Source organism: Nannospalax galili, unplaced genomic scaffold (genome assembly GCF_000622305.1).
Source record: "Nannospalax galili isolate Female #2095 unplaced genomic scaffold, S.galili_v1.0 scaffold332, whole genome shotgun sequence".
NCBI lineage: Eukaryota > Metazoa > Chordata > Mammalia > Rodentia > Spalacidae > Nannospalax > Nannospalax galili.
Genome location: NW_008333794.1, coordinates 313,669 through 332,363, shown reverse-complemented (window position 1 = coordinate 332,363; position 18,695 = coordinate 313,669). Strand labels below are relative to the sequence as shown.

At 48.6% G+C, this 18,695-nt stretch overlaps 1 protein-coding gene across 2 annotated transcripts in view; it reads right to left on the bottom strand.

The window, feature by feature from the left end:
• Positions 1-18,695, bottom strand: part of Efcc1 (EF-hand and coiled-coil domain containing 1) — a 31,145-nt gene that overhangs the window by 11,630 nt on the left and 820 nt on the right. For both annotated transcript variants that reach the window (XM_029561315.1, XM_008828538.3), the window contains exon 2: positions 17,420-17,682. In XM_029561315.1, the coding sequence (XP_029417175.1) occupies positions 17,420-17,682 (263 nt within the window). The remainder of the gene's footprint in view (positions 1-17,419; positions 17,683-18,695) is intronic.

Below are 18,695 nucleotides of genomic sequence, written 5' to 3'. Positions count from 1 at the left end.
ACACACAACTCACAGGGACATAAGTATAACTTAAGGACCACAGTTTTCACTGTCTGAAATTGTTCAGATGAGCAACTCTCCAAAAAGAATCAAGTATAACCTCCCTCAACTCACATAGCCTTGTATTCTTGGAAGATTCCTTGCATATTAAAAATGTGCAAAATGAATCATGTACCCATCAGAGAGTTCAACTTTGATCTCAGATCATTATAGCAGAAGCAAGTGTTTCACACACAAATGTCCAGCAGGGCCTGTAGAAACCTTGCATGTGTGAGACCCAGAAGCTCATCTTCCTGGAAGGATTCCAGGTGTGAGAAGCACTGTCTCGTCACCCTCCCACAACCTCCAGAGTGACCTTGGGGAGACAGCTTCCATGCAGACTTCTTATTCCTGATTTCTCCCTGATCTTGGCCTTGTGTCCCATTGGCCAATCCTGGCCTGGTCATGGCAGCTTCACATGGTGCCATCCTGTGGACAGGCACATGGCTGGTTAGCCATAACAATATGTCTTTGTCCTGTGAGGGTGGCATTCAAGGTCCCTGTCTGTTGGTCCCCAGGCTGCCTGCTGCCATCCTGTCCCCTTCCTCTGGGGTCTCACAGGATTGGGGTTCTGGTTTATATCTGCCTTACCTTGGGTCAGGCCTGTAGCTTGGGCTGCCATCTTTTGAGGGAGGAAGTCACCCAGCTTATAAAATGGGAATTGGGGCTCGGTGAAGGCTGTATGGACCTGACACACAGTTGGTACTCAATAGATGCCAGCTCCCTCCCTAGTCATGGCTTGTTAATGTCCACTGGGCCTTCTCCATCTTTCATTTCTTTTCCCTAGCACTGGCCCAATGATTGAAATTTGATCTACACTGTCTAGTATGTCAGATACCAGTAAGATATAGCTGTTTTTAGATTAATTAAAATTAAGCAAAGCTAAAAAACAGTTCTTTAGATACACAGACATTCTAGCAACATTCCAATATGCAATAGCCACACCTGGCTCTGGCTACCATGTGGAGAGCTCATAGAGAAAGAACCTTCTACCTCATCTCAGTTAGGCAGGCACTCTCTATTAATGGTTATGAACCCAAAGGATCAAGGGGACAGCTCACATCCACTGACAGGGTTAAAATGTAAGTAACCAGTTTACAGTCATTTTACCCAGAACTATAATTTTCACTGTGGAACCTTAGCTCAGTTCACTGTGGTAAAAAAATCCATTTATACTGAAATAATCTGAACCCAGAACACAATTCTGTTCTTCATATAGACAAAATACATCACAAGTGAGATTTCTTCCACCATCCCTGCTGTGGTGTGAATGTGCTGTCTGATATATGTATGTTGGGAATTTACTTCTCAAGTCAAGATGTTGTTGGGGGCTGGAGATATGGCTTAATGGTTGAGTACTGGCTGCTCTTGCAGAGTTGTTTGGTTCCCAGCACCCACATGGCAGCTAAAAACTATAACTCCAGTTCCAGGGGATCCAACGCCCTCTTTTGAACTCCATGGGCATTGCATTGCATGCAGGTGATGCATCTACATACAGGAGCGCAAAACACTCATAAAAACAAACAAACAAACAAACAGAAGATGTTGATGGTGTTTGGACACAGGGCCTTTGGGAGGAGGTTAGAGTTAGATGAGGTCATATGGGTGGGTCCCTTGTGGTGGTGTTAGTGGCTTTGTTAGAGTCAGTGACACTGAGCTTGCTTGCTCTCCTATCTCCCAGCTCCCATGTAATGCCCTGTGTTATGTTTGCTGCAGCATGCCAGATGCTGGCATCATGCTCTAGGGCTTCTCAATCCCCAGAACAGTGAGCCAAATAAGCCTATGTTCTCTAGAAACTACCCAGTCTCAGGTATTTTGTTATACAGCAGAAAACAGACTAAGAAAGCCCCAAATTCTCAGAAGAATTATTTGAAACCAGTAAGATAAGCACTGATGAAAGGCCTGGCTGGGCTTCCAAGTCACATGTGATTGAAGACAGCATACTTGCCATGTAGGGAAAACTGAAGTGACTCCCTGTCCACACCCCTTAAAGGATGGACTCTGGGTGGACTCAAGACCTAAGTGTGAAAGAAAATTAAACAGAAGAGCACACAGCAGAATGGCTTTGTGACCTAGGGGTGGACAACTCATTTCAAAAGCAAAAGGCACAAGACAAAAGAACCTGATCACATCACAGCACATTCAGGACTGCCTGCATTTCTTGGTCAGTGGATGCGAGCTGCCCCCTTGATCCAGCAGAGCCCTTTGGATGCTGCCACACCAGACTTGCTGGGGCATATGAGGTGATGCTCTCTTGGTATCATCTCAGGAGCGGGAGGCCCTTTTTAGGGATGGATGGAAGACCATCATGGGAGAAACTGTGAGCAGAGGGACCAAGCAACATAGTCTAAAACTCAGTACTGAGCAGTTAAAAGGCACTGAAGTGGGGATGGGAGTGGAAGAGAGAGAGTGAAGAGAGAGAGAGAGCTGCTATCTATGCAAATGGAAAACATATTTGGCAGGAATCCCTAGGGGAAGGTAGAGTCCCTTCTCTGAGGGGGATTCTGTGTTATGCCTAGTAGATGCCTGAAACTGCTGACACTCTGAGCTTGCTATGCACGTCCCCTCCACTGCACAGCTGTGAGAAGGTAGAGTTTATAAACCAGGCTCAGCAAGAGGTCAAGAGCAAAAGCTTACAACATATTAAAATAGCTATTGCCTTAAGTAAAAGAAGGGACACTTGAATACAAGTCCTGTGATCCTAGTCAACCAGTGGAGAGGACTGTGGGACGACTAATGGGTGGGTGGTATATGCAGCACAGATATGCAAAGGGCTGATACCAGGATGGCATGGGATGTTATTACTCTGCCCCAAAATTGTGCAATGTAAAGTGTGCAATGTAAAGTTCATGGATTGCTTATTTCTGGCATTTTCCACTTTCAGATTGTGATTGGCCACTGAATCCATGAACAATGAGCTGAGGGTCAGGATGGTGACTAGAGACCACAGATATCACAGGAAGAAAGGAGCTGAGAAGAGAGGTGGGAAGCCCATTCCTGCCCCTGCACCATCCAAATATCCTACTCAGAGCATGTGAGATGTCCCATTGGCAGACATGATGGCACCAAGGCAGCATTCTAGTCATAAGGACATTGCCATGCATGTATGCATCTATGTATGTATACATCTATGCATGCATGTATATATGGATATGTATGGATATATCCCAGTGTGTGCACATGCTGGGCAAGCACTCTGCCACAGAGCTACACCCCAGCCTGCCTCTATCATTTAATTCAGGAGTTGGCAAACTTTTTCTGTAAATATTTTGAGCTTTGAAGCACATGTGGTTGTTGAAGCACAAAGGCAGCCAAAGAGAATACACAAACAATGATGAACATGGCTGTGTTTTAAGAGAATCTTCATGAACACTACAATTTGACTTTCATGAAATTTCACACAATGAAATGTCCCTTTGAGGTTTCTTTCAACCATTAAAAAAATGTAAAAATAATTCTCAGTAGATTGTCCAAAGCTATCATGGGGTTGGATTTGGGCCAGTGGGTTGTGTGTGCAGACTCCAAGTGATGAGTTCTGTCCTCTGTGCTACGCTTATCTGAGCAGGTGTTTAATTAACTGACAGCAGTGTCTTCACCTTTGCTCCCCAGGCCAGCACCAACAACTGGGTCTGTGAAATGCTGCTTGAGGCCCTGGGATAAATCACCCATTGACTGGGACAGAAGGACATCCTGAGGGCTGTGGGGAGCTGTCACTGAGGCCCCTGTGGTCATGGCTGCAGTGACGAAACATCTAGGAATGGACTCTGAGATGCCACACCCTGGCTGGGAACCTCTGTGTGAGGCAGTGTGGTGTCATTCAGGGTAGGTGACCATCTCACCTAACCATGCAGGGCCCTTTACAGAATATATCTCTTCCCATTGTTATGGAGGAGGAAGGCAGAGACGGGGAAGTGTAATGGGAACTTGGGCAGGTATTGCTGGCTGAAAGATGGAGTGACCCACCTGGATAGGGTAACAGAGGAACAGCTGATAACCAGTGGGAAGCAAGCTCTCAGTACCACAGGCACAAGGTACTGGCTTTTGCCAACACACCAATGACAAGGCAGCAGATTCCTCCCCAGAGGGCCCCTCCCCCTCCTCCCCCAACCCAGTCAAGGATTCTTGGTTTGTAGTTTCCTGACAGCCTAAGGCATAACCAGCCCAGCTTGCTCAGACTTCTGAACCATAGACTGGGTGCTCTTTCAAGATGGAAATTTTTTTTTTTCTGAGACAAGGTCTTGGGGCTGGAGAGATGGCTTAGCAGTTAAGAACACTGGTTGTTCTTACAGAGGACCTGGGTTCGAATCCCAGCATCCACATGGCAGCTAACTGTCTGTAACTCCAGTCTCAGGGGATCTGACCGCCTCTTCTGACCTCCGTGGGCATTGAACGACATGGGTGCACTTACCTACATGCAAGGAATACAAGAACACACATAAAATAAAAGTAAATAAAATTTAAAAAAAGAGAGACAAGGTCTCACTATGTAGCCTGGCTAGCCTGGAACTCACTATGTAGACCAGGCTGGTCTTGAACTCATAGAAATCCACTTGTCTCTGTCTCCCAAGTGCTGGGATTAAAGGCATGCACTACTATGCCTGATTCAACCTGGAAAGTTTTTGGTTATTACTTACAGTTATAGTAGAAACCAAATGTCCTACCTAGTCACACCCAACTGTGCTAGCACCACCTTGATTCTTACCTCAGGTGGAGTGGCTCTGGGCTTTCAGAGAGGAGATGATTGTTCTAAGACAATTGTGATTTCTTTCTTTAACAGAGGTTGGTTAGGAACAGGCATGTGTAATGATTCTGGCCAATAAGAAGTGAGGGTAAATTTGCCATGAGGACCTCTGAGAAAAGGAAAGCCTAAGGAGAAACATTTCTTCTTCTCTTTCTGGATGTATCAGTGATGGCTGAAGCCATGGCAGCTATTCTGTCACTACAAAGGCTCTGGCAGGCAAGATGATGAATTAAGAAAGGTGAAGACATGGATCCTTCAAAACATTTCTTAGTTGTCCGAACTGCTCGCTCCTGAACTTTATATTTGAGGTCACAAATGCCATTATTATTTAAGTCACTCTGAGTTGGATTCATGTGTCTTTCAGCTTAAAGCATTATAATTACTAAACCACTTACAGTACTGCCTGGGGTTGAAATGAGGTTGTGTAGACAAGGCCACTGGCATAGTGTCTTGCCTATGCCAGGTACTCTGCCAATATACTGGCCCTGCCCTGCACCTATGTTATCTCCACCCATCTCAGCCTTGTAGAGTCAGAGCCCAGCTCAGCCAGAGGGTGTGGGTGAGGACTTATATCATGTCTATAGCCAGCTCCAGCAAGGTTTTACCTCCTGGAGTAAGATGGTCTTATGAGTGTGGGGACCTGACAGGTAAGGTTGAAGGGAGGGATGAAGGCGGTCTAGAGCTCACAGCATGGCACAGGTGGCTATGTCCATAGGAAGAGCATCTTCTCACTCAGAAGCCTCAGCCTTGCTTGTGAGGCCTGATGGTCCCAGCATCACCTCCTCTATCTGAAATCAAACTAACTGAACACTGACCTAATACACCTACAAGGTACCTCCACAGCAGCCACAAGAAACCTGTGAATGGACTCAAGGGACATGCTGTTATTCCACACCAAAGCCAAGGTATGGCATGGATATCACCCCACTTCTGGGCTTGGCCTCTCCTGGCATGCATGGACAATGTCACAGGAGGTGGTTCTCTGGAGGTCCTGGAGGTTCCACACGGTGGCTTCCTTTGCTGTGAGGCACTTCCCGAGAAGCTGCATGGAAATTGAGACCAGTGTATGAAAACTTGAGAACGACAGCAGGAAGAAGAGCTAGAGCAGGGTGCCACCAAGGAGGAGCTAGACATAGATCACAAAGGGGAGCATGGGGGATAGCCCAGGGGCTCATCTCTGAAGTCTGTTTCTTGCCCCTCTTGGGCAGGCGCCAAGGAAGCATCCAGCAGATCTGGCTCATCTCTGGTTCTGTGCAGGGCTGTAGTCCTCCATTCCTGCAGCTCACTGCCGATGCTGTTCTCTGATCCTTCACAACACATTGTTGTGCAGCCCTGTCCTTAGCAAGACTGGCTCCTGACTTCACTGCTTAGCCTTCCTTGGGAGACAGACTTAAGCAAGTTGTTACAAAGACAAAGGAATGATGGGAAGGACATGGTTACAACAGGGGGCTGTTATGGTGGGGCAGGGCATCTGGCTGAGATCTGTGGGACAACTGGATGGTCAGTAGTCCTGTGATGGCTGAGGGAGCCTAACTCAGGGGCTACAGAGAGGGACCAGTGGGTTGGTGGCTGCAATGCAGTAAGTGCCTGGCAGAACTGAGGCCAGAGACTGGATCACTTGGGATCATGAGAGCCTTGGCAAGGGGCCATGGAGGCTGTGGTTAAGGAAGTTGCATGGCTCCCTTGGGTGCTCAGAAAGCCACCTTGACCCCATGTGTATGGTCAGTGGCTGGAAGGGAGTTAGGCACTGGGTAGGAGCCAGGACAGCCATTCCAGGGGCAGTGATAAGCCAGGCTGGGCAGGAGAGGAACAGGCAGGGCAGAGGCAGGGCCAAAGCTCCCCAGGGCTCAGAGGGACGATAGGAGCCACAGGGGCAGCATCCAGGGCTCTCTCCCTGACATCCTTCCCCTTGCCCCCACCTTGTATAGCTTGTTCTCATCTGGGTCATATGATATCTCTGTAGATGATGCAGACTGAGCTCATGCTGGCTCTGCAGTTCTGCAGTGGGTCTGCCAGGCCCAGACTGAACTACCCAGCCAACATGCAGTCTGAATTTCCATATTACTTAAGAGGGGAGCTGCCTGCAGTGGGCAAGGCAGATTCAAACACTGAACTGTGGCTGCTAGAGACAGAGCACATCCAGTCTGACTAGTATCATGGTAGAAATGGGAATGGCAACCCAGAGGGAAGAGAAATTGAGGACAGAGTCAGAAGCCTTGTTTCCAGAACTGAGGCTAAAGGTGTGCTATTCAGCAACCGGAGCCGCCGCTTCCACTGAATGGAAGCCCACAAGGCTATGACTGTGCCACTCTTGCTGTCTCCATCATTCATTCCCTGGGTAGCTTGGGACTCTGGCACCCTTGAAAGAATTTGGTCAAATAAAGAAAAAAAACCAATGACTGTTTCTCACAGAAAATCATGAAAAGACAGTGAAGAACACTACACCACACTCACTTGGCCTCTGACTGTGGGTGGTTCAGTTTCTCTAGATTGCTAGGTCCTCTCAGGAGTACCTACTCACATACCACTTCAGAGCAGAGATCAGACAGTCCATGGGCTGCCTCTAGGTAACCCACCTCAATATGACTTGCCTGGGAATGGCCTGCCTCGGTGTAGTCTTCCTTAGCATGAGGCTACCCTAGCCCTTCCTTGGCCAGTCAGTCAGGTTCTCCTAGTGCAGCAGAAAAGAGGAATAGGGATCACCTGGTCTATGACAGCCCCAGCTGTCGGGTAGAGATGGGACACTATTTTTCGGAGAATCCACATTCCTGTGTTCTTGGTCCCTGTGACCCAGGCAGAGCCAGGGTACACAGGTGACTCCAGTCTGGTCAACCAGAGGGCCAGTGATTGGTCCAGAGGATTTTCACGAGTCCAGTCTGGCTAGTCATATTTCATGTTCTGGGTACCAGTGATGGGTCAGGGATGGGAATGGCCCAGGTCAGTAAAATATGAATTAATTAGAATGTTTTGTTGGAATTACTGGGAAAGAGAAGCTTTTTCTATTTTTTGGGGGGAGGACAAGGGCCAATCATGGTGCTAATGGTGGTTCTCTTGCTACCTTTTGGGTATCAGTGATAAATAAATTGATAAATAAAGCTCCCTTTTTCCCTCCCTCCCTTCCTCCTTTTCTTTCCATCTCTTTTGTCACAGGGCAGTTTGAGTGGTTTCAGTCATGAGCAACTAGAAATCCAACAAAGAATTCTTTTCACTCAGAGAAAGCCTACACGTATTTTTTTTGCTATTTTGTCTATACAAGACTGTCCTACCTCAGAGCAAAGTGGAGACTGTGACACCCACTCCCTAAATCCTCTAGGACTTCCCTGGCTGTGATCGGCAGGAGACTTAATGCCACCCTTTTGCTGTCCTGAGGCACAAAACATGCCTGGCCTCCCCCAGGAACTGTACCTCCTTACATGAAGTTTTTTCTCTGTGGACAGGACCACCCTAAATGATGGAGATCACTAATGTGTACCCTGACTTTTGGGAAAATCACAGGCCATTAAAAAGTCTAGCGTCAGCTTGGAGGCTGAGATGCAAGGTGAATTATGTGAGGTGGGGAGTCCTTTTGTCTTCTGTGTCTTTTATTTTCTTGTCTTGATAACAGTACCCCCCTTCCTTTGAGGAGCTGCTGTCCCCCATGCCCACCTACCCTTCCTCACACTTCAGGACCACTGGAGTATTCTAGCACATGGGAGGCTGTGACACAGGGTGGGATAATCAATATTCTTCCCTTGAACTTTATCTACAGGTGCAGGAATGCAGGGAATTGGGTCACAAAATCTGAAAAGTTATGAATCAAGTTCCCTATAGATATATTCCCAGACAGAAGTACATCCAAGGAACAAGAGGCAGAGATGAGACAGAGGGAAAGTGTATGAGGTAATGGGCTTGGGGGTTCCCACTGCAGATCTATGAATGCTCTGTGTAGGGCGGCATGCTCCCTGCAGGTGAGAGCCAACTGATGACAGTATTATTGCATGCTTATCACTTGCCAGACACAAGTAGAAATGCTTTCTGTATATTATCTTTAGTGGTTAATCTTTGTTGTCACACCCTGGAAGAGGGAACCCTCCTTTGAGGAATTTCCTCCATCAGACTGGCCGGTGGCCATGTCTGTGGGGCATTTTCTTGATCGCTAATTGATATAGCCAGGCTCAGCCCACTGTAGGCGGTGCTGTTCCTTGGCAGGTGAGCCTGGGCTATATAAGAAAGCTGTAGTTGGGCTGGGTGTGGTGGTCCACACTTTTGATCCCAACACTTAGGTGGCTGAGGCAGGCAGATCTCTTGAGTTTAAGACCATCCTGGTCTACATAATGACTTTAAGCAGTGTTTCCCCATGGTCTTTGTTTCAGTTCCTGCCTCCAGGTTCCTGTCTTGGCTTCACTCCATGGTGGACTGTAACCTACAAAGCAAATAAACCCTTTCTTCCCAAAAGTTGCTTTTGGTCAGTGTTTTATCACAGAAGAGTACAATTTGGACATTATCTCACTTAATTCTCACCCAATGAGGAGGGAGCACTGAAATTATTCCCATTTTCTAGATGAGGCAGCCAATGGACACACAGGGTGAGGTACGACTTTCCAGTCATTAAAGAACCTGTAAAGCATGTAGAATGTGATGGTTAATCTACTTTGTTAGCTTGGCTGGATATGGAATCACCTAGGAGACACATCTCAGGAGTGTCTGTGAGGGTGTTCCCAGAAAGTGTTGACTGAGGAGGAGAAACCCATGGTGAATGTGGATGGCACTGTCCCATGGAATGGGGTCCCAGACTGAATAAAAATAGGGAGGAGGGAGGGAGGAAGGGAGGGGGAGGGGGAGAGAAGAGAAGAGAGAGAGAGACAGAGACAGAGAGACAGAGAAAGACAGAGAGCTGAGCACTTACATTTATCTTTCTCTGCTTTCTGTGGACACAATGTGATCGGCTCCACTCTTGTCCACCACAGCTGGAGCTGCTCTCATGACAATGCCGCCCATGCCATGATGGACTGTATTCCCTCTTCAATCCTGAGCCAAAATAAACCCTCCCTTCCTTATGTTTTTGTCAGGTATTTGGTCACATCAATGAGAAAACAGCTAATAGTAGACAAGGTGGTCATGGCCAAAGGCAACCTCGGCCCTGTGTGACTGCCCTGGCCTGACCAGGTCAAGCTTACACCCAGACCTAGTCCAGTCTGAGTTATGCTCCTGGACTGCTGGTGACCTTGGGCAGATCACTGACCCTTCTTGGCTGTGTCCTTCTTTGAAGGATACATTTACTGCACATGTTAGCTTCTGCACGTAGCAGTATTACATATATTATTACTTTGTGTACATAATGGTGTGTGCATATATTATAAGCTTGTGTGTATATCATTAGCTTGTGCCCATATTAGCTTGAACAAGGTCCCAGACTTCAGAGAGGGCATATCTCTGGGCTGCCAGCTGAGAGTTTGGGTCCAGCTTCTGTCCTCCAATAAACACAGCAAGGGGGCAAGTATTGGAATGAAAGTACAGTGCTCTGGCCAACTCATCAGGTTCCACCTCATTGCCTCCTCTCCAGAGGCTGGGATGGGCTGCTCACCCTTAGGGCTTCCCCTTTGCATCCTGAGATGGTCCAATGATTACATAGATATCCACTAGTAGCCTATGGATAGGCTTTACTTTGCTGGATGGAGAACAGATCTGCCTTTGATGCAGCTGTGAGACCAGAACACTCAGAGGCCTTTGCTGTAGCTCATTCCAGGCTCCTTCTGATGAGCTGATGACAGGCTTATTTGCTGTAACCACTGTCAGGTGAGTTCTGTGCTGCTGGCAAGCTCATCCCACAGCACTCAGTCATCCTTAACAGGTGTTGGCTGCTGCCATGCATGGTACTTGCAGTTAGCATAGCAAGCGGCATTGGACTGCAGTAAGAAGCTATGCCCCAGGCAGATAGCTGTTAGAGGCAGCTTTACAAGCTGCTGGCAGCTGACTGTGGTTGTAGGGGTGACATGGGATGGTTTGGTGACCCCCTTACTCAAGGCTTCTCCCCTCCTGGGGGTTTTGAAGAAACCATTCACTACATGCCCTCCTCCTCAGCCTGTACCCTGGTCACTGTTTGTGACACAGGCTTCTTGACCCATATGAGACTTATGTGTCACAGTGCTCACTGTCACTGACTTCAGAGGTCTCATGTGCTGTGTTACCCAGGCCTCTCTCACCTATCCACAGCAGCTTCCTAGTGCTCTAGGGAGAGCTTGGGTGGGCCTACCCTGCCCTGCCCTGCCCTGCCCTGCCTGTCCTGCCCTGGTATGATGAGAATTCCATAGCTGCCCCTCTACTGGGGGAGGGGTCCTAGCTTCAGTCTGGCCACAGCTACATCCACTACAGGAGGAAGGCAGTCTGGGATACAGAGTGACTCAGGCTCCCTACTTTCTTGGGCACTGATGGTGCCCTCTTCCTGGGCCCAGAGGTAGGTTCTCAGCAGCCTCCTCACTTCTAGACTGCCTTCCCTGCCCAATCTGTCATTCACACAGCCAGAGGTATCTCCTAGAAACTTAGATCTGATTGCTCTGCTCCCTGTCTTAAGCCCTTTTCTGCCTCCCTTGTTCTCTGGGGGAAAGGCCTTGTACCTTAGCCCTTTGCGGTCAGGGCCTTTGCCACCCCAGCCTTCCTTTCTGGCTGCTTTCCCTGCAGCTGTCCACTCTGAACACTCCAACTACAACAGAAACCTTTTTATATACCAGGGCCTCTCACATCTCCACTATAAGCTTATGTGGATATCATTAGCTTGCATCCCTATTAGCTTGAACAAGGCCCCAGAATTGAAACAGGGCATATCTCTGGGCTGCTAGCTGAAAGCACTGGCCATTCTCTGTCCTCCAAGAAACACAGGGTGGTGAAACCCAATCTACAGTGTCCAGAAAGCTCTTATGTATCCCTCAATATCTACTTCAGATGATGGCATTCCATAAGATGTCTGACCCCCAGTAAGCAGGACTCAGGCCTTGCTCTGTGCCATGTCACACACTGTGCTGTCTCCATCGCCAGAGAGCTATCTGGAGGTGGAATTCTGAATATGACCTCCACCACCACCACTGTTTAGGGCATGCTCCATCTGGTGGGTACTGTGATAAGGGGATAAACAATTTCCAGCATATATGAAGCGTTTTCTCAATGTTCAACACTATTTCAGGTCCTTCATACACATTAGCACTTAAGAGCCACGTCTTAAGTGTTAATATTGTTCTCATCTCATTTTGCAGGTTAGAAAATTGAGGCTCCTGGTAGAAAGTGGACTTGCTGAGCGGTCACACTCCCACAGCTCAGCCCCGTTCCTCCTCTGTGGGTCTCTCTCTCCCCTTGTGGGCCATTGGCCACTGAACCACAAGAACAAAGGGAGCAGAAGTGAAGAATGGGGTCGGATGCCAGTCGGAAAAGAGTTTCTGGGAGACTGCTTCAGTGATACAGCTCATTTATTCAGTGGGGGTGGGGGGGGGGAATATAGGGTGGAGATGGTAGCCAAAACTTCAGCTGATAGGTGTTCATAGTATGCTTTATTTACATGTGGTGGGGGATCCTATCATCTGGCTATAGGGCAATGCCTAATTATCATATAGAAAAAACCTGGGGTGAATTTATTGGTGGTATCTATGTGAAACTGTATGTTCCAAATAAGGCCAGGCATCTGTGCTTGGAGACACTTTCCAAACCAGGTCAGGCAGAGAGCAGGAAGCCCCTGCTAGGAAAGGAGTCGACCTTAACAGCAGGGTTCCCCAACACTCCTTCCTCTTCCCACTTAGTATGTATGCAAAGATTGAGGAACAGAAGCTCACTCCACTTAATGGGTGAGGAACCCAGGTTCACAGAGGCAGGGATAACTCCTTGAGGTCCTGCATAGCATGTGGGAAAGCTGGAATTTGAACTTGGGGCAGACAGGCTGCTGAGCCTGGGCCTCTCCCCAGCATCTCTATGCTTTGGGCTGGTTCCATTGTCCTTAAAAGAAGGGCTTCTGTTCCTACTAGTGACCACCCACATGGCCTCCAAGGACAATAGGACAGACGCCCTAGGCTTTGCCTTGCTTTTCTTTCTGCCTCTCTTCTAACTGGCTAACTTTGGCCTCCAGCTCAGGTCAGGCTGCTGCAATGGGTGAAAAGAGAGGAAGTAATCCTTGGATGGCCTCATCTTCTATGGTGGCCCGAAGACCAAGCTGCCCTCTGTCTCCTTCCTTTTCTGGCCTTTTCATCTTCCTGACAACAAACCCACAGAGGCCAGGTCAGCCCCTGGGCCCCACTCAGTGGTCAGTGGGAGAAGGGGGTTCTGTCTTCTTTGCTGGCTCTTTGAGTTCCTGCCCAGGTGTCCCGAAGGCTACCTGTAGAGCAAGGGCAGGCTCAAGAGAAGGAACACTATAAATTACCAGAAATTTCCCCTTTGGACACCACTGATCATTCCCAGGAGCAGTGCTGCCCTTCAGTGTCAGGACTCTGGGTCACTCAGGATTGCCTGTGCTGAAGTCCTGCTGAGACATTTCTGAGGACAACATCCATCCACACATTCCTGCCACCCTGCAGTTGTTCATGCAAGTCTTGCTGTGTGTCAGTCCTGGGTTAGGGCTGAATCAAGAAGCGCCAAGCCTGTTGTTTCCTTGCAGGACCCTACTAGGGAAAGGGACATTGGACTGATGATCTTTCTGCACACCTGTCCCAGAAAGCACTGACAACTACCCAAAAGCATCTGCAGCCAGGAAATCTGACACAGAGGCAAGCCTTTGCTGTGTGACCGGGTCCCTCCCTGGGCCTCACTTCCCACAGTCTCCAGAAACCTCAAATGGGCTGTTTCTGAGACAAGAGTGGGCATTTGGGCTGTGAGAACGTTAACTGCTAAGTTCTATGCATGTTTGTATGCATCCACACTCTCTCCTGGTTCTCCTGGGAGGGTCCCACAGGATGGCAGGTCTTGCTCTGGCTCCAGTAGCAAGCATGTGACTAAGGTTTGGCTAATAAGAGCATCAAAGTATCCTGGCCTGTAAGGATGCATTCAAGGTGGGACACGTTTCCAAGGTGACATAGAGACTTGGTTTTGGACTTCTATGGGATGGCTCAGGCAAGAGATCAGACCTTGACAACCCATGGTGTTGGGAGAGAACTTGCTTGAGAGTAAAGCAGAGCCTCAGCATATTGGTGGCATGCCTTGAGCACCTGGGTTCAGTCATAACTGATGTTAACTATGCCTAGGCTTTTCAATTCTAGCAATCAACTGACTTACTTTTCACCCAAGTCAGTTTGAGTTAAGCTTTCTGGCGCTTATCCAAAAGAACTGGCTGATAGGAATGAAAAAAGAGAAAATAGGAGAGAGGTGGATATGTACGGTTGAGTCTAAATTGGTTGAGGTGCCAGTGAAGCATATTGGTTGGGGAGGGTTAAATGACATTTTATGAATGGCAATGCAATTCCTTAGGAAGCTGTTTCCTACTGCAACGTGATCTTACATCAATAGTCTGTGAGGTAGAAGACTGTGCTAGGCCCAGGTGGACTGTGTTAAGGGATTTGAGGAAGAAGCCGAGATCTCAGCTCACATGAATTGAGGTGGGAGAGAGGCCAGCTCTGGGAAAGCAGGACTATGTGGCCAGGATGAGAAGGGCACTCCCTTTGAGAGGGCTGCCTGTCTCAGCAGTTTGGGGCTGGGCTAGGTAGGCTTCTGGGCTCTTTTATACTCATTGGAGGCCCAAGTCCTTTTGACACCTGGGGACTTCTGTCTGACCTGGGCTCCTACAACTCTGGAGGTACGAGTGGCAGCTCTGTGGTCCTTCTGCACATGACACATTATGTCCTAACACATGTGATCAGGAGCTGCTCCCTGTGTCCAGGAGACCATCTGAGAACAGAGAATGTTTCTATTCCATTTCTGTGCTCTTGAGGGATTTGGCACAGGGTATGGTCCATGGAGGGTGAAGTGGAGCCTTATAAAATATGGTTGAATCAATAAGTGATTTCCAATTGCTTATTTGCTCTATATTTTTAGGTTGGTGGTCACGATGGTTGACTGAAGCATTATGGGACATTCCCTTTCATCTATAAGTAAGCAGACATTCTGGGCAAAATATAACTATGTAAAAGAATACAGAAGCAAAGTCAAAAGCAAGAAGAGGTCTCCAGGAGCAGGAGATGGTACTAAAATGCCCATAAGGGGTCAAATACAAAAGACAACTTGCTGGGTTAACAAAAGGTTCCTGTAGGAAGTCAGAGTTTGAATGAACCAGGAGGATAAAAATTCCACCCCCAGGCCTTGGGATTTAATTCCTAGGTATGGGGCTTGATCTCTCCCTCCAGTTAGGAAACTCCATACTAAGAAACCAGTTTTAAAAATGAACTAGACCCATGTTGACTCAGACAAGAGCTCAGTATGGAGTGAGGTAAATGGGTGGTGGACCCTGGCTCTAGCCTGGGGACTGTTGGCAACTGATTACTGCTGGGTGAGGGAGAGTAGATCCTCTTTAAGATCTCTAGATAGGTTGACTAGACTCCAGTGGATGAACTTGTATCGAAGGACATCTGGGTATGAATGTTTGACTGGATAGGACTTAACATATATGACAGAATTCATGAGGTCTGGTGGGGGGCAGGGAGGATAGGAAGGTATGGGTTGGGGAGGGGGTCTAAATTTGATTAAGAACTATTGTATGAAATGCACAAAAACTCAATAAAAATACTAAAAAAAAATGGTCTAGCTAAAACCAGCTGTGGCGAAGGCAAGAGAAAAACGCCAAAACTCTGAGTCCGTAGCTCTGCCATTGACAGACTTACAGCAAAATTACACAGCATACCTGGAGCTCATCACCACAATAGAAGCAGCAGCTATAAAACATTCTTGGAAACTCAGATACTATAGCAATACCAAAGAGACTAAAGTAAGTGCAGTCACCTGTCAATATCTGCAGGGGAATGGCTCCTAGACCTTCCATGGATACCTAGCTCCTTGGATGCAAGGCCTGCAGGCACTGTAGCCATCTTATAGCCATGAAGCAAATAAAACAAAAAATGTAGAGTAGAAAGAAAAAGTACAGGTTGTGGGGCAGGCAAGCCTTACTTTTCCACATTTTGGCTGCATGGCTTCAGGTATGTTTAACTTCTCACAGCTTCACCCCCCCCACCTATAAAATGAGGATTAAGGCCTTGTATGGTAGTCCTGTGGGGATCAAGTGGTATGATGGATAGGAATCTACCTTTCTAGTGTAGAGCTTTCTGACATTGCAATTGTCTATAACCATGCTATAAATGATTAATTGTCACTTTAAGGCAAAACAAAAGAGACCATTTGTTTCTCCTCATGGACAACGTTCCAAGGCTGAACATGGGCCTTATGCCAACCAGCTCTGATCTGTAGCCCATCAGCTATGTAAACAGGAAGCAACTATCCAAATATTTGGAGCTGTAGGAGGCTAGCCTGAGTCAGCCTCTCCCAGCTGTTGAGTGCTTCAGAAATCAAGGATGTGGTCCCTCCTCTGAGGACACAAGTTCAAAGCCACTCCTTTGGGCTGTCCTGCCTTAGCCTGGGCCAAACCATACCCCTGTGAGGGGAGACCTGCCTCCCACTGGTTCCCCCAGGCTATCTCCAGCTCTTTACCTGTCTCTTCCCTCTGTCACAGCTGGAGCCATGGTAGTTCTTTACTCAAATACAGTTTGCTTGAGTCATCCTGGCTTCACATTTTTAAGGGACAGATAAAGGCTATACTACCTTCCAGGCTCTAGGTGGCCTGGCCTTTCCTGGCTTCTCCAGCCTTCTCCCAGCCATGCTCACTTCCTTTTAGTTTCTGGAATGTGCTGCAGTGGCCTTTGCCCCTACTGTTCCTATTTTCTCAGGTTTTAGGTCCCACTTCTGGGGCAGGGGGTAGGCTAAGCCAGCAGCAGGAATGCACCTCCCCCAACATGTGTCCTGCTTACTGCCTCACATCTGTTCCTGTGGAAGTCACATGCTCACTGATGGCAGCTCAGGATGGGGGTTTTGGTCTGTCCTAGCCACAGTCACATCCCTTGCCAGGCACAACACTGGCACAGAGAGGGTGCTCAAATGCTGTGCAGATCAGGGAGGCAGACCCATCCTGCTATGTGAAAGAATGAGCACCCAGCACAGCCAGGCAGAACCGAAAGGCCACTGTGGCCTTCAGGGACTCCAGTCTGCTCCTCCCAAGAACAACTGGGTGGAGGACAGCTGGTGACTTTGCAAAGTCACACATCTGTCAGTAGCCTTGCCAGACTTGTAGCCTTGGTCCCAAGTTTTGTTTCCTGCCCAGGTCCAGCTAGCACAAGGGGTCATTATGAACCTGTTTCCTCATCTGAAAAATGTGGTCATAACTGGACCTTCTTCACTGGGCTGTCCTAAAAATTAACTGAGGTTAAGTTCATAAAGTTCTTTGCTTAGGGCGGGCACTGTGTGCAGTCAGTTAGCAACTATCAGGATCAAATTGAAGAGCATGATTGTAATCTATGGATCACAAATAGAAGGACTTTGTGGGTGAACAGGGGGTTGGATGGATGGGCAGTAATGGAGTACATAATGAATTAAGAAATGCAAGAACCTATGCACGAAAGGCCAAACACAGGAATGAACACTTGCCTGCGGGCAGAATTGCACGTCTAGTTTGGGGAACAGGACCTGGCCTTACCTTGTGCCTTTGCTCACCTGTAGCGTCGAAGCTCTGCCTCCAGCCGCTGCACCTGGAGCTGCAGGCAGGGCACGCGCCGCGCGAGCTCCTCCAGCTCACGCACACGCTGCAGGCTGCGCACCACCGCCTGCCTGGCCTCCTCTGTGCGCAGCCGCACCTCCACCTGTCCGCGATGGAGTTGCCCTATGCGCTCCTCTGCTGCTGCCAGCGTTCTATGCGCTCGCTGCAGCTCCACTGCCGCGGCTTCAGGGACGCCGGACTGGCTCTTCCAGAGGCCTACCTGCGGGCGGGGAACCAAAGTGAGTGTCAGGAGCTTACAGCTTACCGGGGACCACCCCCACACACCACAAAGCTTGCTCAGGGAGCAGCGGGCACTTTGTATAGTAATTTCCAAACGTCGTGACTTCTCGCCATGGCTACTGGTTCCCTGGACTCAAGATCATAGACTGGTGTTTCCACTCTTCGTGAGATCTTCACACTAGGCTGTCTGTCCTTGGAGATGGGGGTAGTCTGTCTTGTTTACAGCAGTGTTCCAAAGTACAGAGGAGGCCGGCACTATCTGCCTAGTAGGTACCTGATGATGAAAGATGGGGAGACCCTTTGGACTCGTCTTAGGCACAGGGGATCTGCACACTGTGAGGGCTCCCTCTGCTCCACCCCTGCCTTCCCCTGCCACACTTATGACCCATGGAGGCCATCTTATCATCCATTTGCACAGTACAGCATCTTGGGAGCAGAAGGCATCAGTACAAGGCCAGCTTCCTCTGGTCCCTTTCCCATAAGGGCTGTTTCCCATAAGGGCTGTTTCTCCTTTGGCTTGGCCCTCAATACTAGGCTGTGTGCAGAGCTCAAGCGTTTGTTGACTGATCCCAGAGGCCAGGCAGAGCCTGCATCTCAGCTAGTGGCTCTACTTTCAGTAGCTCTGAGTGGCCGGTGATTGCCTGGTCTGCAATGCTAGGGGTCTTGTGTCTTCCTCGCTTGGGTGGAGGTCTGTCCTGAGGGATTCCAAGTTTTCGCTGACTTGGAGAAGGAGCTGTCTGTTTGCCTGCCCCTAGTTAGTCTGGGAGCCCTTCGGGACAAGGCGGTCCTCTTCATTTCTCTTTTCCCTAAACCTCCCAGATGAAGGATGCTTTCTGATCAATCATTATGTGACTGCCCCGACAGGCTTCTTCCAGGGTTAGAAGGGGCAAGGGTTTTACGGGTTCTTTTGTTTGTTTAAGTGGAGGGTGGGGGGAATAGGGACAGGGAGAGGGCCAGCTGAAGAGAGGCGGGGGGGGGGGGGGGGGGGGGGGC